The 25,805-nt window shown below is 47.1% G+C and overlaps 4 protein-coding genes across 6 annotated transcripts; 2 read left to right on the forward strand and 2 right to left on the reverse strand.

The window, feature by feature from the left end:
* Positions 1-766: 766 nt before the first annotated feature.
* Positions 767-7,704, forward strand: LOC121915787 (C-X-C chemokine receptor type 3-like). Of its 2 annotated transcripts, XM_042440310.1 has the most exons (3): positions 767-979; positions 3,075-3,273; positions 5,415-7,704. In XM_042440310.1, exons 2-3 carry the CDS (start codon positions 3,271-3,273, stop codon positions 6,528-6,530), a joined length of 1,119 nt encoding a protein of 372 aa, XP_042296244.1. In that variant the 5' UTR covers positions 767-979; positions 3,075-3,270; the 3' UTR covers positions 6,531-7,704. The 2 variants fall into 2 exon arrangements, with proteins under 2 accessions (XP_042296244.1, XP_042296245.1); XM_042440311.1 differs by lacking the exons at positions 767-979; positions 3,075-3,273 and adding an exon at positions 5,174-5,194.
* A 2,794-nt stretch (positions 7,705-10,498) lies between these two features.
* LOC121916140 (C-X-C chemokine receptor type 3-2-like) lies at positions 10,499-12,771 on the forward strand. Its single transcript, XM_042440951.1, has 2 exons — positions 10,499-10,624; positions 11,226-12,771. The coding sequence occupies exons 1-2, from the start codon at positions 10,577-10,579 to the stop codon at positions 12,264-12,266; spliced, it is 1,089 nt and encodes a 362-aa protein (XP_042296885.1). The 5' UTR covers positions 10,499-10,576; the 3' UTR covers positions 12,267-12,771.
* Positions 12,772-16,782: 4,011 nt separating this feature from the next.
* Positions 16,783-20,835, reverse strand: LOC121916094 (trypsin-3-like). 2 transcript variants are annotated; one of them, XM_042440876.1, is made up of 5 exons: positions 20,722-20,835; positions 19,694-19,874; positions 18,857-19,116; positions 17,528-17,664; positions 16,783-17,067 (listed from the first exon to the last, which is right to left on the reverse strand). In XM_042440876.1, exons 1-5 carry the CDS (start codon positions 20,813-20,815, stop codon positions 16,918-16,920), a joined length of 822 nt encoding a protein of 273 aa, XP_042296810.1. In that variant the 5' UTR covers positions 20,816-20,835; the 3' UTR covers positions 16,783-16,917. The 2 variants fall into 2 exon arrangements, with proteins under 2 accessions (XP_042296810.1, XP_042296809.1); XM_042440875.1 differs by having other exon boundaries at positions 20,565-20,834.
* Positions 20,836-21,468: 633 nt separating this feature from the next.
* LOC121915958 (apolipoprotein C-II-like) lies at positions 21,469-24,960 on the reverse strand. Its single transcript, XM_042440628.1, has 4 exons — positions 24,806-24,960; positions 23,663-23,730; positions 22,835-22,991; positions 21,469-21,703 (listed from the first exon to the last, which is right to left on the reverse strand). The coding sequence occupies exons 2-4, from the start codon at positions 23,712-23,714 to the stop codon at positions 21,613-21,615; spliced, it is 300 nt and encodes a 99-aa protein (XP_042296562.1). The 5' UTR covers positions 23,715-23,730; positions 24,806-24,960; the 3' UTR covers positions 21,469-21,612.
* Between the last annotated feature and the right edge of the window lie 845 nt (positions 24,961-25,805).

The following is a 25,805-nucleotide window of genomic DNA, read 5'->3' on the forward strand; positions in this document are numbered from 1 at the left end:
TCAAATCTGACTAGTCAGGGCCTTTTTGGTCTCCATCAGAGCATCAGCGCAGCTTAAAGGGATTTGTATTCAGGGCAACAAGGCTGGCACTGCCACATACCCTCCAACTGGCCCCATTTGGCAGGGAAAATCCCAGTTAACCCTGTGCCATCCCACTTTCCCTACTGATTTTTAAAGATCCTAGTTTCTCCTCAATCCTCCTGCTTTCCCCTTTTGTCCTTGGTTTATTTCAATTGCTGCAAACCGAGTTCAAAACACAAAGGCTGTTTGGACTCCCATTAACCCCAAGAGGGAGGGAGAAGAATGGTGGAGGCAGAATCCCATCCTTCCCAGTAGGTTCAGGTAAAAGCAAACTGCTGCACGCATCCTTAATTTGCCACCTTGATCACAACTGGGCTTTGCTTGACTCCTCACATCCTGGTTTTTATCCATGCAATGCTGGAGGGTATGGAAGTGCTCCAACTCCAGGCGCCTTTAATGCCTCTGGCTGATATTGGTTAAGACGGCAACGCCCTGTTTGCAAGGTGTGATATAACTGTGCAATGTATACATTGGCCTCTTTTAGTCATAAGGTTTTGCAAAAGTCATTAGCAAGAGACAGTCGTGATTGTTAGCTGGCGGCCACCTCCTACGCAAAACATCCCTCCATCCCACTGCTGTCAAATGGAAACTTAAGTCTCAACCATGAAGTTCCTTTTTTGCAGCCATGGAAAGCAGGATAGTCCGCCCCACCCTTGTGTTCTTCTTACACTCTTATGGGAAGGAAGTTGGTACTTTCTGGTCTGTTCATTGATGGCCTAGGGTCGAGTATTAAGGTTTGGGGTATTTTTAGTACTGTTTTTGGGGGGTCTTAAGTGATCTTGTTTGGAGAGAAACATTGGCTTGGGGGGTGGCCCTGCCTTCTGGAGCAGTGAGGAGGAGCAAGGCTACTCCAGGCTAGCCTCCATTCATTCCTCTGCGGAAAACAGGGAAATTCATGGTAAGTCCAGCTTTCCTTTTTCTCTGATTTTGCCATTTTGTATAAGGGACACCATTTACTTGGCCATTGTATTTCATGGGATTTGAGCATCCATGGATTTTGGTACCTATGGAGAGCCCTGGAACCAATCCCCACCCAACGGATACCAAGGGCCCATCGTATATTAAATCTATATTAAGCCCCTATATATTAAATAGGTGAAAACCAAGTACACTTTTGGTCCTGGAACCAAACCCAGTGGATACCGAGGGCCCATCATAATTACAAACAAGGCATACAATGCAAAGAGGCAGTGTTACGTAACAATTTGGGTGTTGGACTGAGATGGGTTCGAATCCCCACTTGGCCATAGAAACCCACTTGGAGGCTTTGATTAAGTCCCACTCTCTGAGCCTCAGAGGAAGGCAGCAGCAAACCATCTTTGAATAAAACTAGCCAAGAAAACCTCTTCTAAGAAAGAGAGAGAGCCAGTTAACTTTGATATTCATGTATATATCTTTTCCCTTGAGGATCTTGCCTAGTTCTTCATAGCTGCCCTTCCAAGTCTTCTAGTTTCTTGACTCTCTTGTCGTCATGCGCCTTCAAGTCGTTGCCAACTTACGGCAACCCTTAAGGCGAACCTGTCAAAGAACAGCAGCAAGAGCGAAGGGCTGGCACCTGGAGGTTTTGTTTCACACCTCCATCAGCAAGAAAGCTGGAAAGTGTTCTGTTTTCTTGGCAAGTTTCTTCTGAAGAGGGTTGCCATGGCCTTCCCCCAAAGGCTGAGAGAGTGCGATTTGCGCAAGGTCTCCCATTGGGTCTCCATGGCCAAGATGCACAAAAACCTTCACACATTTCTTTAACTTGTGTGGTTTTCTGTTGTTCTTTTTCAACGGATGTGTATTTCTACCTGTTTGCTAAGTAAGCAAAGTGTGAAGTGAAATCAAAGACCACAAGAAGAAGGGAACAGAAAACTTGCCAGCGATGGAGGTGTGAAAACGAAACCTCCGCGTGTCGCCCTTTCGTCCTTCCTGCCGTTCTTGGAGTAGCACCGCAGCCGAGGAAGAAGGATCCACGCAGGTGCTAAGATGAAGCGATAGAGACAACAACCATCTCACAAACAAGACCGGGGATTATTTAACCATACTTAGAGCTTGGAAATGGCACAACGAAGGCCTTCCATTTGGAGGTTAGATAGCCACCTCTCAGATAGATAGAAGCATAGGAACTTATCACGCTAGACGAACCCTGTACAGAAACAGGATTTAAACGTAGGAGAAAAAATGCAAATGCGGGACTTTTTCACATGACATTTCTTCCAAAGAGCGATAATGCAGAAAGTCGACAAAAATGACACCTTTTTCCTTTCAGGGACTTTCGCATTATTGCTCTTTGGAGCAAACACATCTGAAGAACATCCCGCATTTGCAGGGTTTTTTCCTACTTTTAAAATCCCATTTCTGCACGGGTTCATGTAGTGTGACAAGACCCAAAGAGTTGGAAGAGACCCCCCAAAAGGGCCCTGACCCAGTCCAACCCCATTCTGCCATGCAGGAACTCTCCATCAAAGCATCCCCATTGACAGATGGCCATCCAGCCTCGGGGCAGCTTTGTCCCTAACAAAATGCACATAAATGACCATTTAAAAAGACATGGGGCTTTGCTGTTAAAAAAACAGAGTCATGTCCGTAAAATAATAATAATAATAATAATAATAATAATAATTGGCAGTCCTGAAGAATTATGAAGCATTTTGTCAACTTGTGCATGCGTGCAAGTATGCAAATTGTGCGTACCTGTTTACTCTAGTTTCTCTCCCCACTTTGGATACACACACCTTGGATTCCTCTTCATGGACTGGATGTCTAAAATCAGTGATTTTAATTAAATCAGGGAGTTCTAAAATCCAAAACGCAGTGGCTAGCTGGAGGGCGACTTGCCTTCAATGGTGCCCAGGAATGCTTAACCCACAAAGCCATTTATACACATAGGTTTGCAGGTGATAGTGGTGGTATGTTATTGCAGAGAAGAGAGGGAAATGCTCTTTGCACATGGGCAGAGGCATTCATCTTTCTTCTGGCTCAGGGTTTGGTGCACATGTTTGTTTGTTCTGCAGGACTGGGGTGCCAACGTTGGTTCAGTCCTCCTTCTCTACTCGACTGTGGGCTGAGAAACCTCAGAAGACTTCCTGCCAGAAGAGCTCAGAGGAGAAGGCTGTCTGGCCAAGAAGAAAGTCTTCATTCAATGTGTCTGACTGCATCCTTCTGCACATCTCAGTTTCGGTGCTGCACTGAAAAGGATCAGCTCCAGCAATGGTGAGTTCCAGTGTCACCTTATGTCTACTGAGATATAGTGCCATAGTGCTATAACTCCCCTTCAATTGCTGTGGCTCCATCCTACAGAATCCTGGGATCTGCAGTTTAGGGTGAGGCATTCTGAATTCCCTGCCCAAGAGCGCTAGAGCCTCCCCAAACTACAGATCCCAGGACCCCATAGAATTATAGGGACTGTAACTGTGTAGGGTGAAAAGAGGTTTGGCATGCATCTACACTGTAGAAACAATGCAGTTTGACACCACTGTAGCTCCATCCTATGGAACATTAGGGTTTGTAGTATTGCAAGGCCTTAAGCCGTCTCTGCCAAAGAGGGCTGGTGGCTCGCCAATCTGCAAATCCCAGGATTCTGTAGAATGCTGTTAAAGTATAATTAGGGTGCTGTACTTGAGAAGTGTGAGTGAGACGTGGAGTACATCTACACTGTAGAAATGATGGAGTTTGACACCAGTGATTGGGTGGCATATAAATACATCCTATTATTATTATAATTATTATCCTATGCAATATTGGGGTTTGTAGTTTTGCAAGGTCTCTCAGCCGCAGAGGATGGCAATGCCAAACCCCTGTTTGTGAAACTTGCTGGGAAAACCCTGTGATAGGGGTGCCATAAGTTGGGGAAATGACTTGAGGGCATGCAACAACAACAACAACAACAACAACAACAACAAAGTGGACTTTATGTCTGTATGAATTAGAAATGGCTGTTTCAGAACTTCCATATCTAGTAAAAGGTTGTGAAAGAAAGAACGAAAGAAAGAAAGAAGAGAGGGACCAGAAGTAATTGAGTGTACAAGGCAAAGAAAGTGAGACCGGCAAGTGAGGAAGAGACTGGCAAAGAGCAAAGTGAGCAAGAGAGGCTAAGCAAGTGACATATAAAAGAAAGGGAAGATGTGGAGGAGAGACACTCTCATGTTTGCCAGGTGAGGGGTGCCTAGCCCTTGGAACTTCTGGCTGGGTTAATCTGGGTGTCATAGGCCAGCAAAATAACTTCCCCTAACCCTGAGCTTGCATCAAACCCATTTTCTGCATCCACAATAGTGGATTGAAAATACTGGCAAGGGGACAATGAAATCTTACAGGTCACTGGAAAATACGCACAGTCCTCCCTGAGTCTAGCAGCTTTGGAGAGCCCAGAAGTAGCATCTGTTCTTCAGCTTCTTGCTCATCGCCCCATTCTCTCTTCACAGGTTTTCTAGGATGCGGTGGGGTTGTCAAAACTTTCCAAACCACCTTCACCAGAAACAGTAGTAATGGGGAGAGGGGTGGAAATGGAGTGAATGTACTCGCACAGGTCACAGAACACTGCATCTCTCAGTCTTTCTCTCTCCTGTCCTTTCTTTAACCTTCTTAACTTTTGGGGGGTTTAGTGGGGTCAGGAAGGCAACATAGCAGACAGTTTCTTGATTCAAGCAAGGGTGCGAGAACCTGGGAAAGTGCAGTACAAGTAGAACTCTGAACCAAAACAGCATAGTTATATTCTGAGATTCGGAAAGCCTGAGCCTACTGCGAAGGTCAAGACTCTATCCTATCCTATCCTGTCCTGTCCTGTCCTGTCCTGTCCTATCCTATCCTATCTTATCTTCCCATCCCTCCTGGATTAGCTAAATGCAAACCCCTTTGTGCTTTGGACTTATTTTACAGCAGTTGAAATAAGCTGGGACAAAGGTGGAGGAGAGAGAAACTGGGACATTTTAAGAGCAGTTGAGAAAGTGGGGTGGCAGAGGATTAACTGGTGCCAAACCAGGACGGTTGGGGTGTGTGTGTCTGTGTTGTTGTTCTGTGCCTTCAAGTCATTTCTGACTTATGGCAACCCTAATGGATCCAAAGTCCAGGAAAAGAGATTCCACCGAAACGTTAGGAAAACATTTTTATTGCAAGAGCTGTTTGCAAGAGCTGGAAGGTGTTGCTGCCTTGGAGGGCGGTGGAGTCTCCTTCTTTGGAGGCTGTTTTTAAGCAGAGGCTGGATGGCCGTCTGTCACAGGGAAGGCTTGGATGGCGTCTTCCTGCATGGCAGAAGGGGCTTGGACTGGATGATCCTTAGGGTCTCTTCCAGCTCCAGGACTCTATGATTCTATGATTCTGTCTCACTCTTCCTCCCTTTCCTTGTTCTTTCTTTTTAGGCTCAAGGTGACTTCATGATCTTTGCCAAAGAGGACATTTTCTACTTCCTGGAAAACACCTCCGATGGCTTTGACTACAGCAGTGGCAGCGATGCCTGCTGTGCCACCCCTCCCTGCGACATCAGTCCCACCCAGGCCTTTGCCGGCAGCGTCCTGCCAACCTTCTACAGCCTGATTTGCCTCCTGGGCTTGTGGGGAAATGGGATGGTGATCCTGGTCTTGCTTCGCGCCAGGGAGGCCCTCACCGGGACGGAGGTGTTCATTTTCAACCTGGCCATCTCGGACATCCTCTTGGTGGTGACCCTCCCTTTCTGGGCCGTTCAGGAAGCACACGGCTGGATCTTCGGGAACTTCCTCTGCCAGCTGGTGGGGGGCATTTTCAAAATCAACTTCTATGCCAGCATCTTCTTCTTGGTCTGCATCAGTCTGGACCGGTACCTCTCCATCGTTTATGTCATACGCATGTACAGACGGAGCAAGACCTACATGATCCACCTCACCGCTGTGGTGGTTTGGACCACCTGCATCCTTCTCACCTTGCCGGACTTCATCTACTTGATGGCCGAGTTTGATTCTCGCCAAAACATCACCTCCTGCTCCCTCAGCTTCCCTCCTGGATCAGCCAAGCGCTGGAAGATCGCCTTAAGTGTCTTCAACCAGGTGGTGGCTTTCTTTCTTCCCTTGGTAGCCATGGCATACTGCTATGCCCACATCATCTTCACCCTTCTGCTCTCCAGAGGCTTCCAGAAACACAAGACACTGCGGGTCATCTTGGCCGTGGTGGCCGCCTTCTTCTTCTGCTGGTCACCTTACCACCTTGTCCAGTGCATCAACACCCTGATCGATTTGGAAGTCCTTGAACAGGACTGTGTTTGGGAGGAGAAGCTGGACATGGCCAATGTTGTCACCACGAGCCTGGGCTTCTTCCATTGCTGTCTCAACCCACTGCTCTACGCTTTCGTCGGCATCAAATTTCGGAACAGGTACCTCGCCCTCCTCGAAAAGTTGGGCTGTGTGAGCCACAGGTTTGTGACCAGACATGCCAAGGGGTCGGACCACTGGAAGGACTCGACGAGGTCCGAAAGCACAGATGTGACTTACTCCGGAGGACTCTAGGAACCTGCCGGATGTTTCATGAAAAACCGCCTTCAATGCAGAATCTTCATGAAAAGTCATCTTCCGCTCTGGGTTTTTCTCTGAACTTTAAAGGACCAGATCCAAGGTGCCAAGCCTTAGGTATAAGATAGGTTGGGCATCTTTGGTGACTCCTGGGAAGTTCAGACACAAACACAGAGTGTCTTAACCTTCCCGGCTATCCAGGCACTACTGATGTGGCTTTAAAGATTTGGTGCAGTGGATAGATTTTTGCAATTGGTTGATGTAGGCCAGAAATAAAAAATATAGTCCCACCCCTGTATCCATAAGATTGGTAAGCACAGTTTCACTTGCCCATGTCCAGGGACAAAAGGCCTCTCTGGGCATCTGGAGGTCCTCCAGCGCAAGACTCTGGCCAACTTCCAACAGAAATGTAGTGTTTGCCATTATCTGTGGTTTTCACTATTCGCATTAAGTTTGGGAACATATTCTCCATGGATATGGGGCTTGGACTGCACAGACAACAGGAAGATCCATTCAGTGATCCCCAAACTTTGGTCCTTCAGGTTTTTGGACTTCAAATCCCAGATGTTGCAGCCAGCTTGGCTAACAGTCAGGAATTCTGGGAACTGAAGTCCAAAACAGTTTGGGAACCACTTCTATCTAATGGAGAAATGGTCTTTGCACCGCCTTGTGGACAGTGCAGAAATTACAGAGAGCAAAGATGTCTCCAAAGACCGCAGAAGAACACTGTCTGGAATTGTGCAACTGAGATATTTGGCAGTACACACATGTGTGTCCAGCTTTGGATGGAGCGGGAAGGACTGTTTGTTAGGCTCTTTTGTGTAGTCCAAAAAGGACCCTCTCCTGTCCCAACAGCTGTTGAACCAAGGCAACCCTCCAACATTTCACAGATGGAAATTGGGACATGTCTGGCCACGCATGTCCCATCCGAGTGCAGCCAAGAGAACAAAAGTTATGAATGAGGAATAATACACAAATGAAGAAAGATTGCAGCAATTTAGCTTTGCCTTTTCCTCCTGGGAAGGACAGTATTCTTCCTTCTGCTGAAAGGGCCTTTGTGGTGGCTGCTCCCATCCTCTGGAACTCCCTTCCATGTTCCACCGGTTCCCAAATTTGGTTGTCCAGCTGTTTTGGACTTCAACTCCCAGAAGTCCCAACCAACTTGGTCAACAGTCAGGAATTCTGGGAGTTGAAGCTCAAAACATCTGGAGGAGCAAAGTTTGGGAACCGGTGGGCCATGGAAGGGAGTTCCAGAGGATGGGAGCAGCCACCAAAAAGGCCCTTTCAGCAGCTAGGCTGCCCCTCTTTTCTTTCACCGACCGGCAAAGAGCGTTTTGTTTAAACAGGCTCTTGATGTGTCAGCAGGGGAGCTTCTTATTGGGATGGTTTATTTATCATTTTGAAGTTTTGTATGCCTTTGAAATGATTTTATATTGTTTTCTATGGTTATTTTTTAAATTGCTTTTAAAATGTATTGTCAAGTTTGTTTGTTTTTAACTGAGTCTGTCTGGGAGCCTCCTTAGGTCCCACGTGGGAAGAAAAAGTGGTACACAAATGAAATATATAAATAAATACAATGTGATTGGAATCCAAACTACTTTTGTGTACTTTTGTGGGGATTCAGTTTGCAGCAATTGGAATAAGCTGAGGAAAGAAGAAGGGAAATGGGAGGAAGGGAGAGAAACCAGGACTTTTTAAAAGCAGCCGAAAAAGTGGGAAGGAAGGCAAAGGATTAATCAGGATTGCCTCTTCCAAATCCAGACAGTTGGAAGTTATGCCACAGCCGCTGAATGGCTGCAAGAAGTGGAAGAAGCATGGCGACTGAGCAGTTTGGAGGATGCCTCCCACTGCATTCTTCCAGGACAGCAAAGAGGAATGAGATTATAGAAGCTCATGCTGTGTTTAAAAACAGCAGTGAGGTTCTTCTGATGTTGCAGCATGAAGCATGGCCCATGTTCCCATTCCACCTGCCATGTTGGAATTATCTCTCCATTGAAAGATGATGGGTTCCCAGTGTTGGTTTTTTCCACTGTCAACTAATGATTGGAAGTAAAGGTGTTAGACCACTGGTTCCCAACCTTCCTACTGCTGTGACCCTTTAATACAGTTCCTCATGTTGTGGTGACCCCCAACCATGAAATTATTTCCGTTGCTACTTCATAACTGTAATTAAATAGGTGTTTTCTGATGGTCTTTGTAACAGTGAACAGTGACCAAATTATCAATGGGGAATTTAATTAGCTCAAGGTCACAAGAGGAGGCCTGTTACCACACTTCAGGGATCGCCCCTTCGATCTGTATACCAGGAACTAGAAATCCAGAAATGAGGCAGAGGCTCTAAGTACAATCATGTCTCTTTTATTGGAAACAAAGATTCAAACATACAGGCACATTCACTCACACATTCATAACGTAGTAAATGTGGAATAGAGATTAGGCTTTCTAACGGAAATACTCACCTTATGTAGAAGTTCTATCTTCCAATTTGTGTACTATTTGTGGGTTTGCAGGTCTGGTTAAGCAGACAAGTCAGAGAGAGAAAACTGACTTTTAAACTGCCAGCAGCAGAGAGGGGCTACCAGCAGCGAGTGGTTGGCTGCAGTGGATGGCTGACCGCAGCTGCTGAGAGTGACTGGTAGCAGCCCCTCTCTAAATTTGGGAGACCTTTTTAAGGGTTTAACAGGGTCTCTAGACAAAGGGTAATCAAAGGAAACTGTTTGAAGTGTATTTCACATCCTAACCAAATGTTTTGATCTAACCCAAATGTTTCTGCCAGAGTAGGGACCTGAATGGCTACAAATGCCATTCCTTTGATTCAAATGGTTCCCCCTCAATCACAAAGAGAGACACTTCCTTAAGACATTTGATAGCATCTTTCCTGATAGCACTTAGCAGCTCCTTGCATAATCTCATCCAAGCTGGGAAAGGAAATTCGTTTACATATCAAAAACTCACGGCTTCCCTTGTTTCAATGGGAGATCACATGCTAGGGCCATTTGGCTACTCAGGTCAAGATGCACTTTTTATATCAAGATGCAGGCCAGGGATTATAATTTAGATATATTAAAAAGGTGTAGATCAATGCCTATCATTTTGTAGATCAATGCCTATCATCTTAGGCAACCCCTGGGAAAGGGTCATTCGACTTCCAAAGGGGTCCCGACCCACAGGTTGGGAACCACTGGGTTAGACTATATTTCGGAGGAAGGAACTGGCAAAACCTTCTCTGAAGATCCCTGCAAAATTCATGGAGACTTTATAATATGACAGGTGACTTGAAGGCACATACAAAAGACTAAATACCCTAAGGGCACCAAATCCCACCTGACCTTGGAAGATAAGCAGGGTCAGGCCTGGTTAGTACAAGGATGGGAGACCACCAAGAAATGGATGGGAGGCCACCAACAAATGACAGATGACAGAGGCTATATTTCAGAGGAAGAAACTGGCAGCACCATTTCTGAGGATCCCTTGTCTAAGAAAACCCTATAAAATTCATGGGGTTGCCATAAGTTGACAGGTGACTTGAAGGTGTGCACACATGCACCATATACAACCCTGCGCATGTGTGAGTGAGATCGAGAGATCGAGCAAGTGAGCTTTCTCCTGTGAAACGTCTGCAAACAAGTGCTCCTCTCCCCGCTTCCAACAGCAGCCTGGCACCTAGACACTTTAGATAAAGGGAAAGGGATCCTGATGGTGGGGAGACCCATCAGCAACAATGGGAGAAGCTTTCCCTGTTGAATAGCTGAGGCTCTGGCTGCCTGTAAAGGTCCAGGAGTAGGAAAAGAGTCCCAGGCTACCTTCACTTGCTATTGGCTTATTTCCCCATCTGGGGTCATTTCACAAAGCGGTGGTTTCCTTCTGCCTTTCCCCTGTTTCCTTTCATCACAGGCAAAGTGGAGGGCTTGATTCAGAATAAGGACTTGTTTCACTTCTGCATTTGGGGACAGTGGTAAAGGGTCCGGGGATGAGAGTGGGACACAGTTGCCTATCCCCATAACCTGGGCATCCGAAGGAATGGTTCTATAGGAGACACAGAAATGAAAATGACTACCTTTTCCTGGGATCTGGATTACACTGGTTTAGAGGTATGTCATTTTCTTGTTCTACTTTGTAGTTTGGCAGGGACAATCCCAATTAATCCTATGCTTTCCTACAATTCCCAGAACCCCATAGCATTGAGCCATGGCAGTTAATGGGGTGTCAACCTGGATTATTTCTGCAGTACGTTTGCAGCCAATATGCCAGAACTCAATGGTATTGATCCCATTGCCTCCATGAGTCTAGTCTAGTTGGGGGCAACTCATTGGATTGGTGAGATTTCCTTTTCTCTTTGCTCACCATTGAACAAATGATTTAATGGGGCTACTACTCTCACCGAATTTACACCGGCTTCATCTACAATGATCTACTCTGCCTGGGCACACAATGATCTACTCTGGTTGGGTCTAGACCAGTGGTTCCCAAACGTTGTTCCTCAGTTCTCAGAAGCCACAGCCAGGTCAGGAATCCTGGGAGCTGAAGTCCAAAAAACCTGTAGGACCAAACTTTGGGATCCACTGATTGACTAGACTTCTCTGAATGATAGGATTCAGACCTGGGAGGTGTCACCCCAGAAAGTAACTTCCCCAAATGGTCCAGCTTTGCCCACAGACTCCCCATGACCTGCCTTGCATTTCTCCTTCCCAGTTTCCAACCGGTTACCCTGAGATCGACCTGAATGCTGCTCCCTGCACTCAGACCGAGGTCGGCGCCTTCGCCCGCTACTTTGGCCCAGCCGTCTTCTCCGTGGCCTTCGTGGTGGGGCTGGTTGGCAATGGGCTAGTCCTGGCCATCTTGGGGGTCCACCGTTGTCCCTGGCTCTTTGCAGACTGTTACCTCTTCCAGCTGGCCATTGCCGACCTTCTTCTGGTCTTGGCCCTGCCTTTCCGGGCCACACAGTTCACCCAGTCATGGGACTTTGGCGAGTTCCTTTGCAAGCTGGTGGGGGCCCTATCCACTATGAACAGCTATAGCACTGCCTTCCTCCTGGCATGCATTGCTATCGAGCGCTATTTGGCCATCGTCCATGCTGTCCAGCTTGACCGGCGCTTGACGCCATCCCACACCTACCTGACCTCTGCTCTGCTGTGGGGCATTTGTGTCGGACTCTCTGCCGTGGAGCTCCATTTTCGTACTGTGTCCTACACCCCACAAGCTGGAACCGTCACCTGCCACCTGGGATTCGGTGCCCAGGAAGCCGATTCATGGCGGTTGGGTCTCCGCCTGGTCTCCTTCCTCTTCGGCTTCTTCTTCCCTCTCTTGGTGATGGCATATTGCTACGGTCGGATCATGGCCAAGCTGCGCAAGGCTCGGCTCTTCTGGAGGGTGATGGCCTTGCGTCTGCCGGCGGTGATCCTGGTCCTCTTCGTCCTCTGCTGGGGTCCCTTCCACGGCTTCATCCTTGTGGACAGCTTGCAACGTTTGGGCCACTTGGCCAGAGATTGTGCCCGGGAGCAGATTCTGGACTTTGGCCTCCTCTTCACGGAAAGCTTGGGCCTGGTTCACTGTTGCCTCAACCCCTTGGTTTATGCCTTCGTGGGGGTCAGGTTCAGAAGGGAGCTTTATGGATTGTTCCAGAATTGGGTGCAATGCCAAGGATGCCAAGGACGTTGCCCAAGTCTGGAACAGAGTGGCCAAGCCACGGAGTCTAGTGTTGTCCAAGGCGGGGAATATTCCATTATGATATGAGAATTGCGGCAGAGAGGGAAATCCTAAATAGAGCATCCCATCTCTTCCTAGAAAAGAATAGGAACTACAGAAAGAAAGAATGAGCCCCAAATTTGAAATCCTCAGAGGAGGCCCTGTTGCGTGTCCCTATAGTTTATGAAGTCAGGTTGGGTGTACATGTAACACACTCTGTAGCAACAACGCAATTGTGCAACTCCCTGTTCCAGGATGCTCAGCAGACTCCATCTCTTCTCAGCTTCTGGTGCTGTTCTTATGCACAGTCTCCAGTGTTTATTAGTATATTTTATGGTTGGTTCTGGAATATTTAAATAAAATGTTGCAGAGAATATTATTATATGTTTATAAAATCCACAGATTCAAGCATGCATGGTTTAAAAATGTCTTTAAAACAGATGCTTATTTTGCCATTTTATACAAGGGGCACTATTTCATTATGCTGTTTAATGAGACTTGCATATTCGTGGATTTTGGTATCCATGGAAAGGTCCTGGAACCAAAACCCAGCGGATACCAAGGACCCACTGTATCTAGCTCTAATAAAGAGGGTTTTATGGACAAGATTTATTCAGATATGGTTTTCCCTTGATTTCCTCTGAGGCTGAGAGAGTGACTTGGCACTTGCCCAATGTCACTCCATGATGTTGTGCCTAATTCCAGATTTGAGGATGACTCCAGGTAAGTCTTGGCCATGTTTCTTTAACACTTGCTGGGAAAATTCAGTAGGTGCCAAGGTGAGTTTTAAAGCAGAGCATCATGATGCCAAGTTTCTGGGAGAGGTACAAGAGCATTACTAGTACTGTACAGTCGTTGGCAACCTTAATGCCACACAGTGTAACAGTGTTGGCAACTATAACACCCCCAAATGGAAGCGAATGAAGAGCAAGCCTCATCCCTTCTCTCCTTGCGTCTTAATCACAGTTGTGGGAAGAAAGTAAGAGGCAGGGTTCCAGCCTTGCAAGACATTGTTACAAAACAGCAAAGAACATGTGCAACCCTCCTCAGCCTTACAGGAATTACCTTGCTGACGATTTCCTGCCTTTGTGGGAGGAAGCCGATTTGCACACAGCAGGTTGCACCTTGTCTGGATGATTCCCTGCGGTTTGTGAGGCACCGGCTTCAAACCACTTGTGACTTATCGCCTGAATGAGTTCAAAGGGCAAAAGCTGCTTGCATTGCATTAACTCAGCAGAAAGGAGAGGAGGAAGCAGAGTCTACCCCTTTCCAGTGCATTCAGGCAAAAGCAAGCTGCTGCAGCCTCTCTTAGTTTGTGTGTCCTCCCTCATTTGTAACTTTTGCCATTTTGCGAACTTTTGCCATGTCCCAGTTTTCATCTGTGAAACCTTGGAGGGTATCCACTTCTGCTCATGCAACTTTCCAGCGTGGAGCACACATCTGTGGCCTTTTAGTGGCTGGAGAAGGGCATGAGATGCCTGGACAGCATTGGGTTGGACATTTGTCGCAGTGAGGAAAGAGCAGCGATTGCTCTCCCAGATCCCCAGTGACTGCCCTTATTTCCATCTGGGAAAATGCATATCCTAAACATAGAACCATACGGTTGGAAGAGACCCCAAGGGCCCTGATCCAGTCCAACTCCATTCTGCCATGCAGCAACTCTCAATCAAAACATCCCTGAGAGATGGCCATCCAGCCCCTGTCTCTATTGCAGTGGTCCCCCAACTCTGCTCTTTAAGGGGTTTTGGACTCCAGCTCCCGGAATCCCAAACTATTAGCTGACCTGGCCAAGGCTTCTGGTAGCTGAAGTCCAAACCACCAGAAAAGAGCACGGCTTGGAGACCACTGATGTACATGATCTATTTTAAACCTATGATTTAAATCAGTGGCTCCCCAAACGGTGCTCTTTGAGGGGTGTTGGGCTCCAGCTGCCAGAAGCTGCCACTGAGGGTCAAAGGATGATGGGAATGGCATTCCAAACAAGCCTCCAGAGGGTCCCAGAAAGGCTGGCTTTTAGGAGTCACTCCGCCTTCTGCATTATCTGAGGATGATGGGAACTATCCTTTGAAGCCCCTAACACTGACATGCGAGTCGCCAATAAAAATATATAGATAACTGTGTATATTATATAGGACTGTGTGTATACGTATGTGTGTGTGTGTGTATTTCTGTATATATATATAAAAATGTGTATATTATACATGTGTGATTGTTTGTGTGTGTGTGTGTGTGTGTGTGTGTGTGTGTGTGTGTGTGTGTGTGTGTGTATATATATATATATATATATATATATATATATAATATGCCCATAGAGAATCATTGGAGATTGCTTGCCCATAGGAAATAATGGGGATTGCTTGTCCAAAGAGAATCAGTGGAGACTGCCTGCACTTTGGGAAACATAGTATTTACCTGCCCATAGGGAAACATAAGAAATTGCTTCCCCTTAAGCAATAATAGCGATTGCTTGCCCATAAAGACTCATTGCAGATTGCTTGTACTTTGGGAAACATAGTATTTACCTGACCATAGGGAAACATAAGAAATTGCTTGCCCATAAGGAATAATAACAATGGCTTGCCCATAAAGACTCATTGCAGATTGCTTGTCCTTTGGGAAACATAGTATTTACCTGACCATAGAGAATCATTGGAGATTGCTTGCCCATAGAGAATCATTGGAGATTGCTTGCCCATAGAGAATCATTGCACATTGCTTGTACTTTGGGAAACATAGTATTTACCTGCCCATAGGGAAACATAAGAAATTGCTTGCCCATAAGGAATAATGGCGATTGCTTGCCCATAAAGACTCATTGCAGATTGCTTGACCTTTGGGAAACATAGGAAATTCTGGAAATATAGTATTTACTTGCCCATAGAGAAACATAACAAATTGCTTGCTCATAAGGGATAATGGAGATTGCTTATCCATAGAGAAACATAGCAATTATTTGTCCTTAGGGAAACATAGTGTATAGATCAAGGGAAGTAATAGTTTCTCAATGTGTTTTTTATATTGTAGGGCCCAGAACTGGACATAGTATTCCAGGTGAAGACTGACCAAAGCAGCATATAGTGGCACTGTGACTTCCCTTGATCTAGACATTATACATTTATTGATGCAGCCTTAAATCGCATTGGCCTTGTTAGCTACCGTGTCACACTGCTGACTCATGTTGAATTTATATTCTAATAGAATAATAATAAGAATACAGTAATATTTATATCTCACCTCCCCCTATTGGAGGATTGAGGCAATTGCGGGCGGGGCTGGCAGTCCCCAGGCCCCAGTGGGGCTCCTCCCTTCCATGTTCGTTTCAAAAGTAACATGATGCGCACGTGCTGCGGTGCAACAAACTTTAAGGAACTCCAGTGATAGATAATAAGCACACAGGGCCCCAGTCCAACTTTCCCCCAACAAACAAAGGCCTCCCCTACCTAAGAGTTGCCTCACTGTCTGGTGGAGGGTTGTTCTCCCGGCCTAGGGCATTCTTCCCCTTTCTCGCCCACCTCGGCTCTGAGTCAACTGCACTGAGTCACCTGTGTGTGTATATTATATACAGTATATGTATGTGTATGTATGTGTGTTTGTGTGTGTGTGTGTATACTTGTTGTGTGTCTTCATACATATTACAAAGTTACATGTATGTATGTATATATGCTGGCAAAAACACTTTTATAAACAGGATTGGTGATTTCAATGTGTTAGGGGTCTTGGAGGACACTTTCCATCATCCTCACAAGGCACAGCATGTGGGGAGGTCTTGGAGGACCCTTCTCATCATCCCCAGACTATGCAGAGGTTGGGGAGGGCTCCCTGCAGCCTGTTTTTGTGTATACCTCAAGCCCCTTTCTGGAAATTCCCAGAATGCTTCAGCCCTCCTCCAGGGCCATGGGCCTGTGGGTTGGTTGGGGGTGATGGGAATTGTAGTCCAAAGCTAAGTCGCTGCGTTCGCTAAGAGCACCACCCCTTTCCCTGTTGTCCTGGAGCGCCCTCTGGCGGCAGCAGCAGAAAGGGCGGCTTCTCCCCTCGAGGCTTCCGTTCCTTCCGCGCGCGCGCGCTCTCTCTCTCTGGCGCCCTCTTGTGGCTAGAATTGGGAAATGTGCTTGAATGCAGCCACAGGGGGCGCCCGAGAGCCAGGAATGAGCCCCTTGGAGCATAGTCCCCAGACTCCTTGGCTGGGAAACCACCAACCAACCAATGCCAGGTGCTGCAGGCTCTATTACAAAGCAAGGAACTGGGGAAACCAGCCCTGAGGATTCCTTGCCTAAGAATATGGTAGACTCCATTGCTTGGGACCAATATATTGTATTTTATAGATCAGTGTGCTATATATATATATATATCCCCCTGCTGGCTTCTTTCATCCTGGCTCCTCTCCCTGCACCACAAAACCATTGCTTTTTTTATTACTGATTTGACTAGCATGGTTCCTTTGAAAACATTAAAAACCGAAAAGGGAAGCTGTGAGGTTTGTGACGTTCCCTCCAAGATTTTTACACAGGATTATATTTTCCAACAAGTCCCTTGAGGGCAAAGGAATGACTCTGCTGCCCAAGTCTGGGTGTTATCTGTGCCCCTTTCTTTATTTTCAATGGAAGGTTTGCTTCTTTCCGAAGAAGGCCAAGGAAATGCCCCTCTCTCCTGGAAAAGAGGGCATGGGTTTCCCCCTTAAAAGTGAACCCTGAAGGCGATCTCAGTTGTTGGCCAGCACTTCTTCGATCCAGGCCTTGTAGTTGCACACTGGAGTGTACACTCCGGGGTAACTTTTCTGGGCACATCCGGCCCCCCAGGACACAACGCCAGTCAGTTTTCCGTTACACACCAACGGTCCTCCGGAGTCTCCCTGCAAGAGAGAATGGACAACTAAAAACACGAACCACCATTCCCTATTGTGGCCCACAGCTGCTACCAAACTTCAGAAGCAAAGCAGTTCGACACCACTTTGACTTCCATGGTGCAGTGCTATGCAGTCCTGGGATGTGTAGTTTGGTGGGGCACTAATGATCAGTCAGTCGTCATAATTTCTTATAGTCCATAGAGCCAAAATTTATGCCTACGGTCAAGAAAGACAAGTAATAATGTTGATCAATGGTGGTGGCCTCTCTTTTAGCAGCCATAAATTGCTCTGGTAAGATTCCTGCTATCTGGGAACACGGCAAAGTGGTGTCAATATATAAGAAAGTGCACCAGAGCTCTCTGACAGAGAAGGTCAAAGATCTCCCAAAACTACAAATCCCAGGGTATGATTGGCTGGCCACCCGTCCTCCCATCCATTCCAGGGCAACTACTCATCTCCCTGTTACCTGGCAGGAGTCTTTTCCTCCCTCGGTGTAGCCGGCGCAGAACATGTTGGAAGTGATGCGCCCGGGGTAAGAAGCATGGCAGGTGGATGCTGACAAAATGGGGACATTCAGGCATTGCAAGGCGTCTGGGTACTCCACTGGAAGGAAGGAAGATTGAGGCACAAACATGATACAGTACCAAGGTACTTCAAGGAGAAGGTAAAACCTACATTGGCTGGGATTTTGCATGCGGGGCCAGAGCATAATGCTTGGCAGGTGCACATCTACTTGGAAATTATGGTCTGGTACATACCTTCCATGTTGTCTGGGCTGGCGGTGGCATTTTTTCCTTCGCAGGGAAGCCGCAGCTGCCAAACCGCGTGGCTTCCCTGTGGGTTCTTTTAAAGCCACAGGGGCGGCGTAACAAGTGCGCCACTGGCACACTGGTTACCTAAGCATTACACGGCGCTTACGTAACAATGGCAGCACCTGTGTATACAGGGTGCTGCCATTGTTACAGTGCTATGCGGTACTAGGGTTAGGGACCATGAGGTTGCTGCACCGTCCCTTAACCCTAGTATGGCGCCAGCATGGTGCATTAGTGCCATCTGTACCTTCCCATAGCTATTAAATGGCCATGGAAAATGAAAAGCTTGTATTTTGCATATTTATACTGTTTTTACTTGGACTGTTTTAGATTTGTAAGCCACCTTAAATCCCTGTATTGGGAGGAAGGCGGGATGATGATGATGATGATGATGATGATGATGATGATGATGATGATGATGATAATAGATGATTTAGAGCAAGGACTGCCTCCTGCTCCACTCCCGATTCTCCAAGAAAAGAAAGAAGAGAGGAGAGGAGGAGGAGGAGGCGCAAGGTCTTTCTTTCTCTTTCTTCTTTCTCTGGAGAACTGCATCAGGCAACAGTAATTCTATATCGTGGTCGACATTGTGCAATTGTATGCATGCTTAGCTACATGACCAAGTTGCCAGGGAACCCTAGTGAATTGTGAAGATGCATAACAGGACAACAGCAAGAGGCTCCTTATATGCATTGGGCTCTACTGATGCACAGTGGTAGTCCCTAGCCAGTGTCTCAATGCACAATGGGATTGATGCACAACGGAATTGATGCACAGTAGACCAATGCACATCAGTCTGTTCTGAAGCACATCAGTCACTTTTACCAGCTTCTTCTGTAAGTACCATAACGGCAGCCCTGTGCTGTTCTCTTTCCTGCAAATGTTAAGTCCACTTACGTAGAGGAATTCCATCCCTGACTGTAAAGATGCCAGACTTCCACAGCCAGAGAAGATGGCCATCCTGCTGCACAACCGGGGCTTACCTCCCATTGTCAAAAGGTTCCCCCATCCGGAGACGAGACACTCGGTGCCTGCAATGGGGCAACTGGGAGAAATTTCGATGGGCTGCACAAAAGCGTTGAAGTCGACCGGCTGGGAGAGTTTGATCAACATGAAGTCGTTGTCGGTGTTGCGGGCGTTGTACTGTGGGTGCGGGATGGCTTTCTCCACTTGGATGTGCTGCTCTGTGCCTTCCTCGCTGATGGTGTTGTGCTCTCCCAAGTGTGCAACCAGCGTGCGAGGGCTGGAAGAGGAGAAAAAGACGCTTGACCGGCATCTCATCCATCCACACGTTCACTTACCTTAGTGGCTGCATTACTATGTGTCATCATATACAATGCCCATATTCAGAAGAATGCAGCATTATGGACATGTTGACATACCTTATTGTTGCCCAGCGTGCACCATTACACACTGCACATCAGTGGCATGGCTGCACATGGTTGTGTGCTGGAAGCAAAGGGGCACTGATGCTTGTACAAAGTGCTTTTTTATGCATCTGAACAAGGAGAAGCAGTGATTTCAAACAACATTATTTCTATGGTGGAGATGCACCTTAAAATGCAGGGTCTTTTTCTTTGTCGGGTGGGGAGTCACTTTGCACAGAAAACAGCATTTTCTCTACAATGTCATTTCTTTGCAGAAAATGCAGAAAGAGCAGAAAATGCTATTTTCTGCACAACTGACCGACGGAGTGAGAACTTTGCAGAAAAGGCATCTTAAAATGCAACCTTCCAAAACTATGCAGCTTTTGAAAGCTTCTTTGCAGCGAGGAGAGAGAATGACGTTGGCAAAGGATTACGTCCTGATGCCATACTCACTTTTTGTAGCAATGGGCAGCCGAAATGACCCAACGTTCGTTGATCAGGGATCCACCGCACCATCGGTAGCCCGGCCCATAGGTGAGAAAGACTTGCCAGGGCTGGGAGTGTGGGGGGCATTCGTAGCCCCCAATGATCTTATCACCGTCTTCATCCTGGTAAGCCCTTGGGGGTGCTGCTGCTGCAGGAACGAAGAACCACAGGACCAATGGATTCATGGATTGGTAGTGGATTAATGCGCAAGCTAAATCGGATGCTGCAACCCCTGGGCTTCAGGTTATGGAGGGGGCTATCCAGATAAAGAAAAGGCATGCACTGAAAACCAAAACCAGGCTCACAGCTGCCCAGTGGCTGCCAGTCAGCTGGTTTGCAACACTGGTTAAAATGGTTTAAGAAAATGTGGAGGCCGGGAAGGTTAAAAGGGAAGTCAGGAACAGCAAAGAGGAGGAGGAAGAGGAGAGTGGTGTATTATTTCTGCAGCGCAGATTCAGCCGTAATAGCCTCAGTTGGGTATTGGCTACATTTCCGCTGCAGAAATAATCCAGTTTAACCAAATGGCTCAGTGTTATGGAATTCTGGGATCTGTAGTTTGTTGTGGCATCAGAGCTCTCTGGCAGGGAAGGCTAAATGTGCCACCAATGTACACATTTCGGTTGCATGGCTGTCCATCATGGCCATCCATCTTCCCCTCTGTCCCAGGACACCCAGAGAGCTCTGGGGCCACCACCGGCTACAGATCCCAGGATGCCATAGCACTGAGCCATGGCAGTCAAAGTGGTGTCAAACTGCTTTGTTTCTGCAGCGTGGTTCAGACTTCAGAGTCCAGTTTATGGTGATGGGACTTCCGTGGGGGAGAGGAGGAAGATATTACCTGCGGCACCCAGAAGAAGCGCAACCAGGAAGAGCACCATGCTGTCGCCGGTGTCGAGAAATGGTTGTTGGCCACCTTGGGTCATTTTATAGCCAGCTGCCATCTGTTTGACTCTCACAGCTGCTGGGTAAACAGCCCCAAAATAGAAAGAACAAACCTACTATCTGGATTTGGAGGGACTTGCTTGTCATGTCCACCTGGTACCTTCCCTGACGGCACATGTAAAGATCGCGAGTTCGAAAGCAGCTCATTACAGGGGTCTGTCCTGGTTTATGAACATACAAAACCATATATATATATATATATATATTATATATATATATACGCTGTGTAAATGGTGGGTCTTCAACAACAACAGAGAGGATCGTAGAAGGAATTGGAGAGTAACTTTATCAGTTTTCCTCCCATTGTAAGAAAGTCTTGGAAAAATGCTGTTTTTGATGCTTATTCGCATTTCTGGACTTATTCTGCCCAAAATTCGCCTGGGGTTCTTTTGCAAAGAAACCGAGGCTGAACTTTGGGGGAACAAACACTACTTTGCTATAGCATATGGAGGTTAAGGGCACATGTTGCAGTTGCTCAGTGTGTCTGCATGTGGTGTTATGGTTGATTGTGCTATAAAACAACTATCCTTCCCATCTCCAGTAAACCATGTTGAACACAAACCATGGCTTATTGTGTTATTTGCATGCATGCAATGGATCCTGATACACATTCTAATGTGAGATGTACTACAAAATTGCCTTGCACCAGCCAGCCACAAACCTTTGACCGCACTCTGATGTGGTTCGGCCGCACAAGTCTCTGTTTTTAATCTGTTAAATGTTTTATCTAGTGTTGTGCTTCTGTGCCTTTTTAAAGAGACAAACAAATCCACCAGTGAGGTTGGGGGAACCCCATGCAGTTTGGTAGGAAAGGAACTTTATTCGCTCGATAAGCCAGAGAAAGTTGTTTGTATCCAAAGTGTATGAAAAGAAAGTGGGACGACGCCAGCTGAGTAGTGAAGCTCACTGACCATTTGCCACAGAAGAGAAGTGCCAGGGCCATGCTATTCGTCACTGTGCCACCAATGGTAGACCTGGTCAGAGATGATGCTCAGGTATGTGTTCATGGCGGAGTAACCCTTTTGATACATGTCACTGGAAAGGAAAAACAGAGGAAGAGGAGAGAAGGGAGGAGGAAAGATGAAGAGAAAGAGGGAGAAAGGAGGAGGAGGAAGAAGGAAGGGAAGAAAGAGGAAGGAAGAGGAAGAGGAAGAAGGAGGAGGAAAAAGAAGGAGGAGGAGGGAGGAAGATGAAGGAGGAAGGAAGATGGGGAAAAAGGAAGGAAGAGGAAAAGAGGAGGAAAGAGGAAATGGAAGGAGGAGGAAGGAAGAAGAGGAAGGAGGATCGGAAGGAAGAGAAAGAAAGAAGAAGAAGGATAGGAAAAGGAAAGAAGGAGGATGGGAAAAGGAAAGAGGAAGGAGTAGGAGAATGATGGAGGAGGGGGAGGGGAAATGAGGAAGGAAGATGAAAAGGAAAGAGGAGGAAGAGGGAGAAGGAAGGAGGAGGTGAAGGAAAGAGTAGAGTGGAGGGGAAAAACACATTAAGAAGATGGAAGTTGGAGCATCGACCCTTTCCTTCCTTTTGGGTCTGAACTGGGAAGTGTGGCTCTTCTCTGTGGCTCCAGTGCCCCCCAACTGGCCTGGCCTGATCCCACTGCCAAGGCCCTTGTGCCCCACATAAGGCTTCCTGCTTGGCATCTGGCAACATCTGGGGATGGGAGGATGCTGCTATGGCCCAGAAATGGCTGGAGAGGGAAGGAGGGAAGCGGCCAAGGGCCGGCCCCTGACTTCTGCTGCAGTCTTTCCAGAGAAAGAAGAAGCAGAAGAGCCTTGTTCCTCTCAAGGGAGAACTGCAGCCAGGTCAGGAGGCTGTGTCTGCCGCTCGGCCGCCTCCATCTGCCAGCCGTTCCAAGACTCACTATTGAGAGAAAGGCACTGTGGTGCACACTCCCCAATGAAGCATTTCAGCCATTACCTTTCAATCGATAGCGCTTGCTGTTTCGAAGCTGGCATCCATGTTTCCCCCACCAGACCAGGATCAAACCATGATCAGCAATCCCATGGGGCAGAAGGGGAGAGGGACACGTAGGGAAGTCCTATGGATTTAATGGGCCTACTCTAAAGGGGAATGCCCTGGGACTCAGGACAACTATGTCTTCATGTTACATGGACTTGGAAGCTCTCCTCGCCCGCGACCCACAAGGTCTGGGGCTGGCCATAGTCTCACCTAAGTTTCTCATTCACTGCGGTGGATTTTATTTGGTTCACCCAATTCTGGGTCGTATCGGAAACCTGATCCCAGTATCCTTTGGCTGCCTCTTGGAGTTGGGCGAACACCTCTTTTTCTTGCGTCTCTCGTTTCTGAAGGCGGTAGCCGGAGACATCTGCCAAAAAAGGGGAGAATTGATGGACGGACGAAGGAAGAAAGAAGGGGAGGAGGAAAATGGGGAAGGAAATAAGTCATTAAACATCTGATATGGTATTTAAAAGCTGTCAGTCCCACAAAGGATGGATGGACTGAGTCAATTGTTGGGTGGTAAATCGTACAAGTTAATACTGTGGACTTTAATGAGCTTAGCCTAGCTGCATATAACATAGGCAATATCTATCTATCTATCTATCTATCTATCTATCTATCTATCTATCTATCTATCTATCTACCTACCTACCTACCTACCTATAGACAACCTGCAAGTTTGTAGAACATAGGTTCAATGTGATGTGTCAGAAAAAATAATGTCCTGTATAGGCATTTTCTAGGTCCTCCAGTGCGATTCAATAGTATGCTTCTGCCAGACATTGACCATAGAGTCACTCTGGATGACCTAGCGATTCCTAGAGAGAACACTTCTCTAGGCATTTGTAGGTCCTCCAGATCTGCTCTGGGCCCCACAACAAGCTCCAACTCCCAGAATTCCATAGCCTTGAGCCAGATAGAGTTAAAGCGGTGCCAAACCAGGTTATTTCTCTAGTGTGGATGCAACCTCACTTTGCACTTTGCACAAGATCAGAGGTCTCCTCATGGCTTTCAAACCAGGAGTCAGGCAAAACTTACCCGAACAGAGAACCACTAGAAGGAGAGCCGCAGCCACCAGTCTGAGACCCATTTTTCACAATGGTTGCCTGAAATGTTGAAACAGAAACGTTTGCCCTGGTAAACAAAAGCTGGGACCGATTCAAGGCCAAGCCAAATGCTGAACTTTGCAGCTGGGTTTTTCCAGTCACAGGTTTTATTTTTTAAGAAGCCAGTATGGGGGGAACCATTTTAAATCTAGTGGGAGAAACTGGTTGACCAGTGTCATGGAGGGCTGTCAGACGATGTATTTGTTTTGCAATTGCTCAGCCTCCTTCTCTGAATATTCTCCCCCAACCCACCGTTTGCACCAGGAGTGGGGAAGGCATGGCATGTGGGTCACCTTTGGCCCTTGTGCCCATCTTTATGGGGGCATCTCTCTCCACCAAAGGCCCCTCCAAACCCCAGGGCCTCGCAATAAATTATCCAAAACCCAAACCATGCAAATCATGCTCACAATTGTGATGTTTTTGCTTCCTATGAATCCCCAAATTGGCCAAGAACAAAACAAGAAGTGACTCTGTGCCACTTCCATGTGAGGAAAAACACAACAGTGTGCCCTGTTTGGGGTTTGCAGAGCCGAAAGTAGGCACAACTGGGTACCCCAGATATTGCTTTTCCATGTGACTTATCTCTGTCTTTTCTCCTTCTCCTGGGGAGAAATATCCATTATGGTTATGGATAGATAGATGAAATGATGCCACAGTCTTTAGCTTTTTGTGGGTTCTTTGAGCTTTGTGGCCATGTTCTAGAAGAGTTTGTTCCTGATGTTTTGCCAGAATCTGTGGCTTTGGCATCTGTGGCTGAGAAGATACCAGCTGCAGATGCTGGTGAAACATCAGGAACAAACTCTTCTAGAACGTGGCCACATAGTCCGAAAAACCCACAATAAACTATGGATGCCGGCCATGAAAGCCTTCGACTTCACACTCCGCAATCTATTTTGCTCAGCAGCACTTGGAGCCATCCATATTCCGGATGCACCAAAGGTCCTTCAACTCCAAACCCCAAGCTCTGACCTAAAATTCCTGGAGAATAGTTTGGAGAAACCATTTCTGGTTTCCTTGGATCAATTCTAGGCTACAAGAGTCAATCCCAAGGAGGTAAATACCCTCATGCTCTCACCTTAGACTCCTAAAGTTGTGTCTTCCTTCTCTGGGCTGGAACCGCCAATGGTGCGATGGTCGCCAACCGTCCTCTTGCTGAGAAAAGAGGAAGAAATGCCACTTGTGGTCCTTCCTTGGTCATTCCCTTGACCACCACACCTCCTGCCACTGACCAGAGTCCAAGCAAACAAGTCCAGGTTGCAATGCTGGTGGACAAGATAAATATGACCTTTGGGAAAAAGCGGACATCGACGGACTTTGCTGGGAAATGGCTGGGGGGGGGTGTGTGTGTCACCCAGGAATGGGTTGTTGAGTCTATCATCCACCTGCGGAGCCCCGATTCTCTGAGGCAAAGGACAAGATGGCCCTCCTCCCCAGTCTGCAGTCTCCATTTCAAAGGTGACCGGACCTTCTGCAGAACCAAAGGAGGGGTGTTCACTATCACTTTTGAGGTTACAAAGGAAATTTGGGGTCCCAGGGCAGGTTATGTGAGATTTAGTGTAAGTTAGTGTAAAGTGATGCACATTGGAGGTCTTTAAACAGAGGCTGGATGGCCACTTGTCAAGTATGCCTTGACTGAGAGTTCCTGCATGACAGAAGAAGGAGGTTGGACTGGATGGCCCTGTTTGGGGTCTCTTGCAACTCTATGGTTCTAGGATTCTGGATCTGGACCAGAACGTGGAAAAAGTACTTTTTGGACTACAAGTGTCCACCAGACAGCATGGCCAGGAAAAGGAGGGAGGGAATCTGGGGTTACTGACCAATTTTGTGGCCTCCCAAAGGTTGTTGAGCTGCATCTCCCAGCAACTTCTCCCTAACCAGCAGAACCAGTGGTTAAGAATGCTGGGAGTTGCAGTCCAACAGGATTCCCACCTTTGTTGTAGACCCCCAAAAAGTAACTTCTCCAACCCTCTACTCTACATTCTCCTTAGGATGTAGGTTAAACCATGCTTAATGCAAACAAATCATCTCCTAGATGTTGAGACGTATTATTGACATCTAGTCTCTTTGGTGTCCTT

The sequence above is a fragment of the Sceloporus undulatus genome, chromosome 9 (genome assembly GCF_019175285.1).
Source record: "Sceloporus undulatus isolate JIND9_A2432 ecotype Alabama chromosome 9, SceUnd_v1.1, whole genome shotgun sequence".
Taxonomy (NCBI): domain Eukaryota; kingdom Metazoa; phylum Chordata; class Lepidosauria; order Squamata; family Phrynosomatidae; genus Sceloporus; species Sceloporus undulatus.

Coding starts and splice junctions, on each gene's coding strand:
- LOC121916094 (XM_042440875.1), bottom strand. CDS start 20,667: ATGGCAGCTGGCTATAAAATGACCCAAGGTGGCCAACAACCATTTCTC. Junction 17,665..18,856: donor GAACCTTTTGACAATGGGAG/GTAAGCCCCGGT, acceptor CCTTCCTTCCAG/TGGAGTACCCAGACGCCTTG. Junction 17,068..17,527: donor GAGGAAAAGACTCCTGCCAG/GTAACAGGGAGA, acceptor TCTCTCTTGCAG/GGAGACTCCGGAGGACCGTT.
- LOC121915958 (XM_042440628.1), bottom strand. CDS start 23,714: ATGGGTCTCAGACTGGTGGCTGCGGCTCTCCTTCTAGTGGTTCTCTGT. Junction 22,992..23,662: donor TCTAGTGGTTCTCTGTTCGG/GTAAGTTTTGCC, acceptor CTTTTTTGGCAG/ATGTCTCCGGCTACCGCCTT. Junction 21,704..22,834: donor GCAGTGAATGAGAAACTTAG/GTGAGACTATGG, acceptor TTTCCTTTCCAG/TGACATGTATCAAAAGGGTT.
- LOC121916140 (XM_042440951.1), top strand. CDS start 10,577: ATGAAAATGACTACCTTTTCCTGGGATCTGGATTACACTGGTTTAGAG. Junction 10,625..11,225: donor TGGATTACACTGGTTTAGAG/GTATGTCATTTT, acceptor TCTCCTTCCCAG/TTTCCAACCGGTTACCCTGA.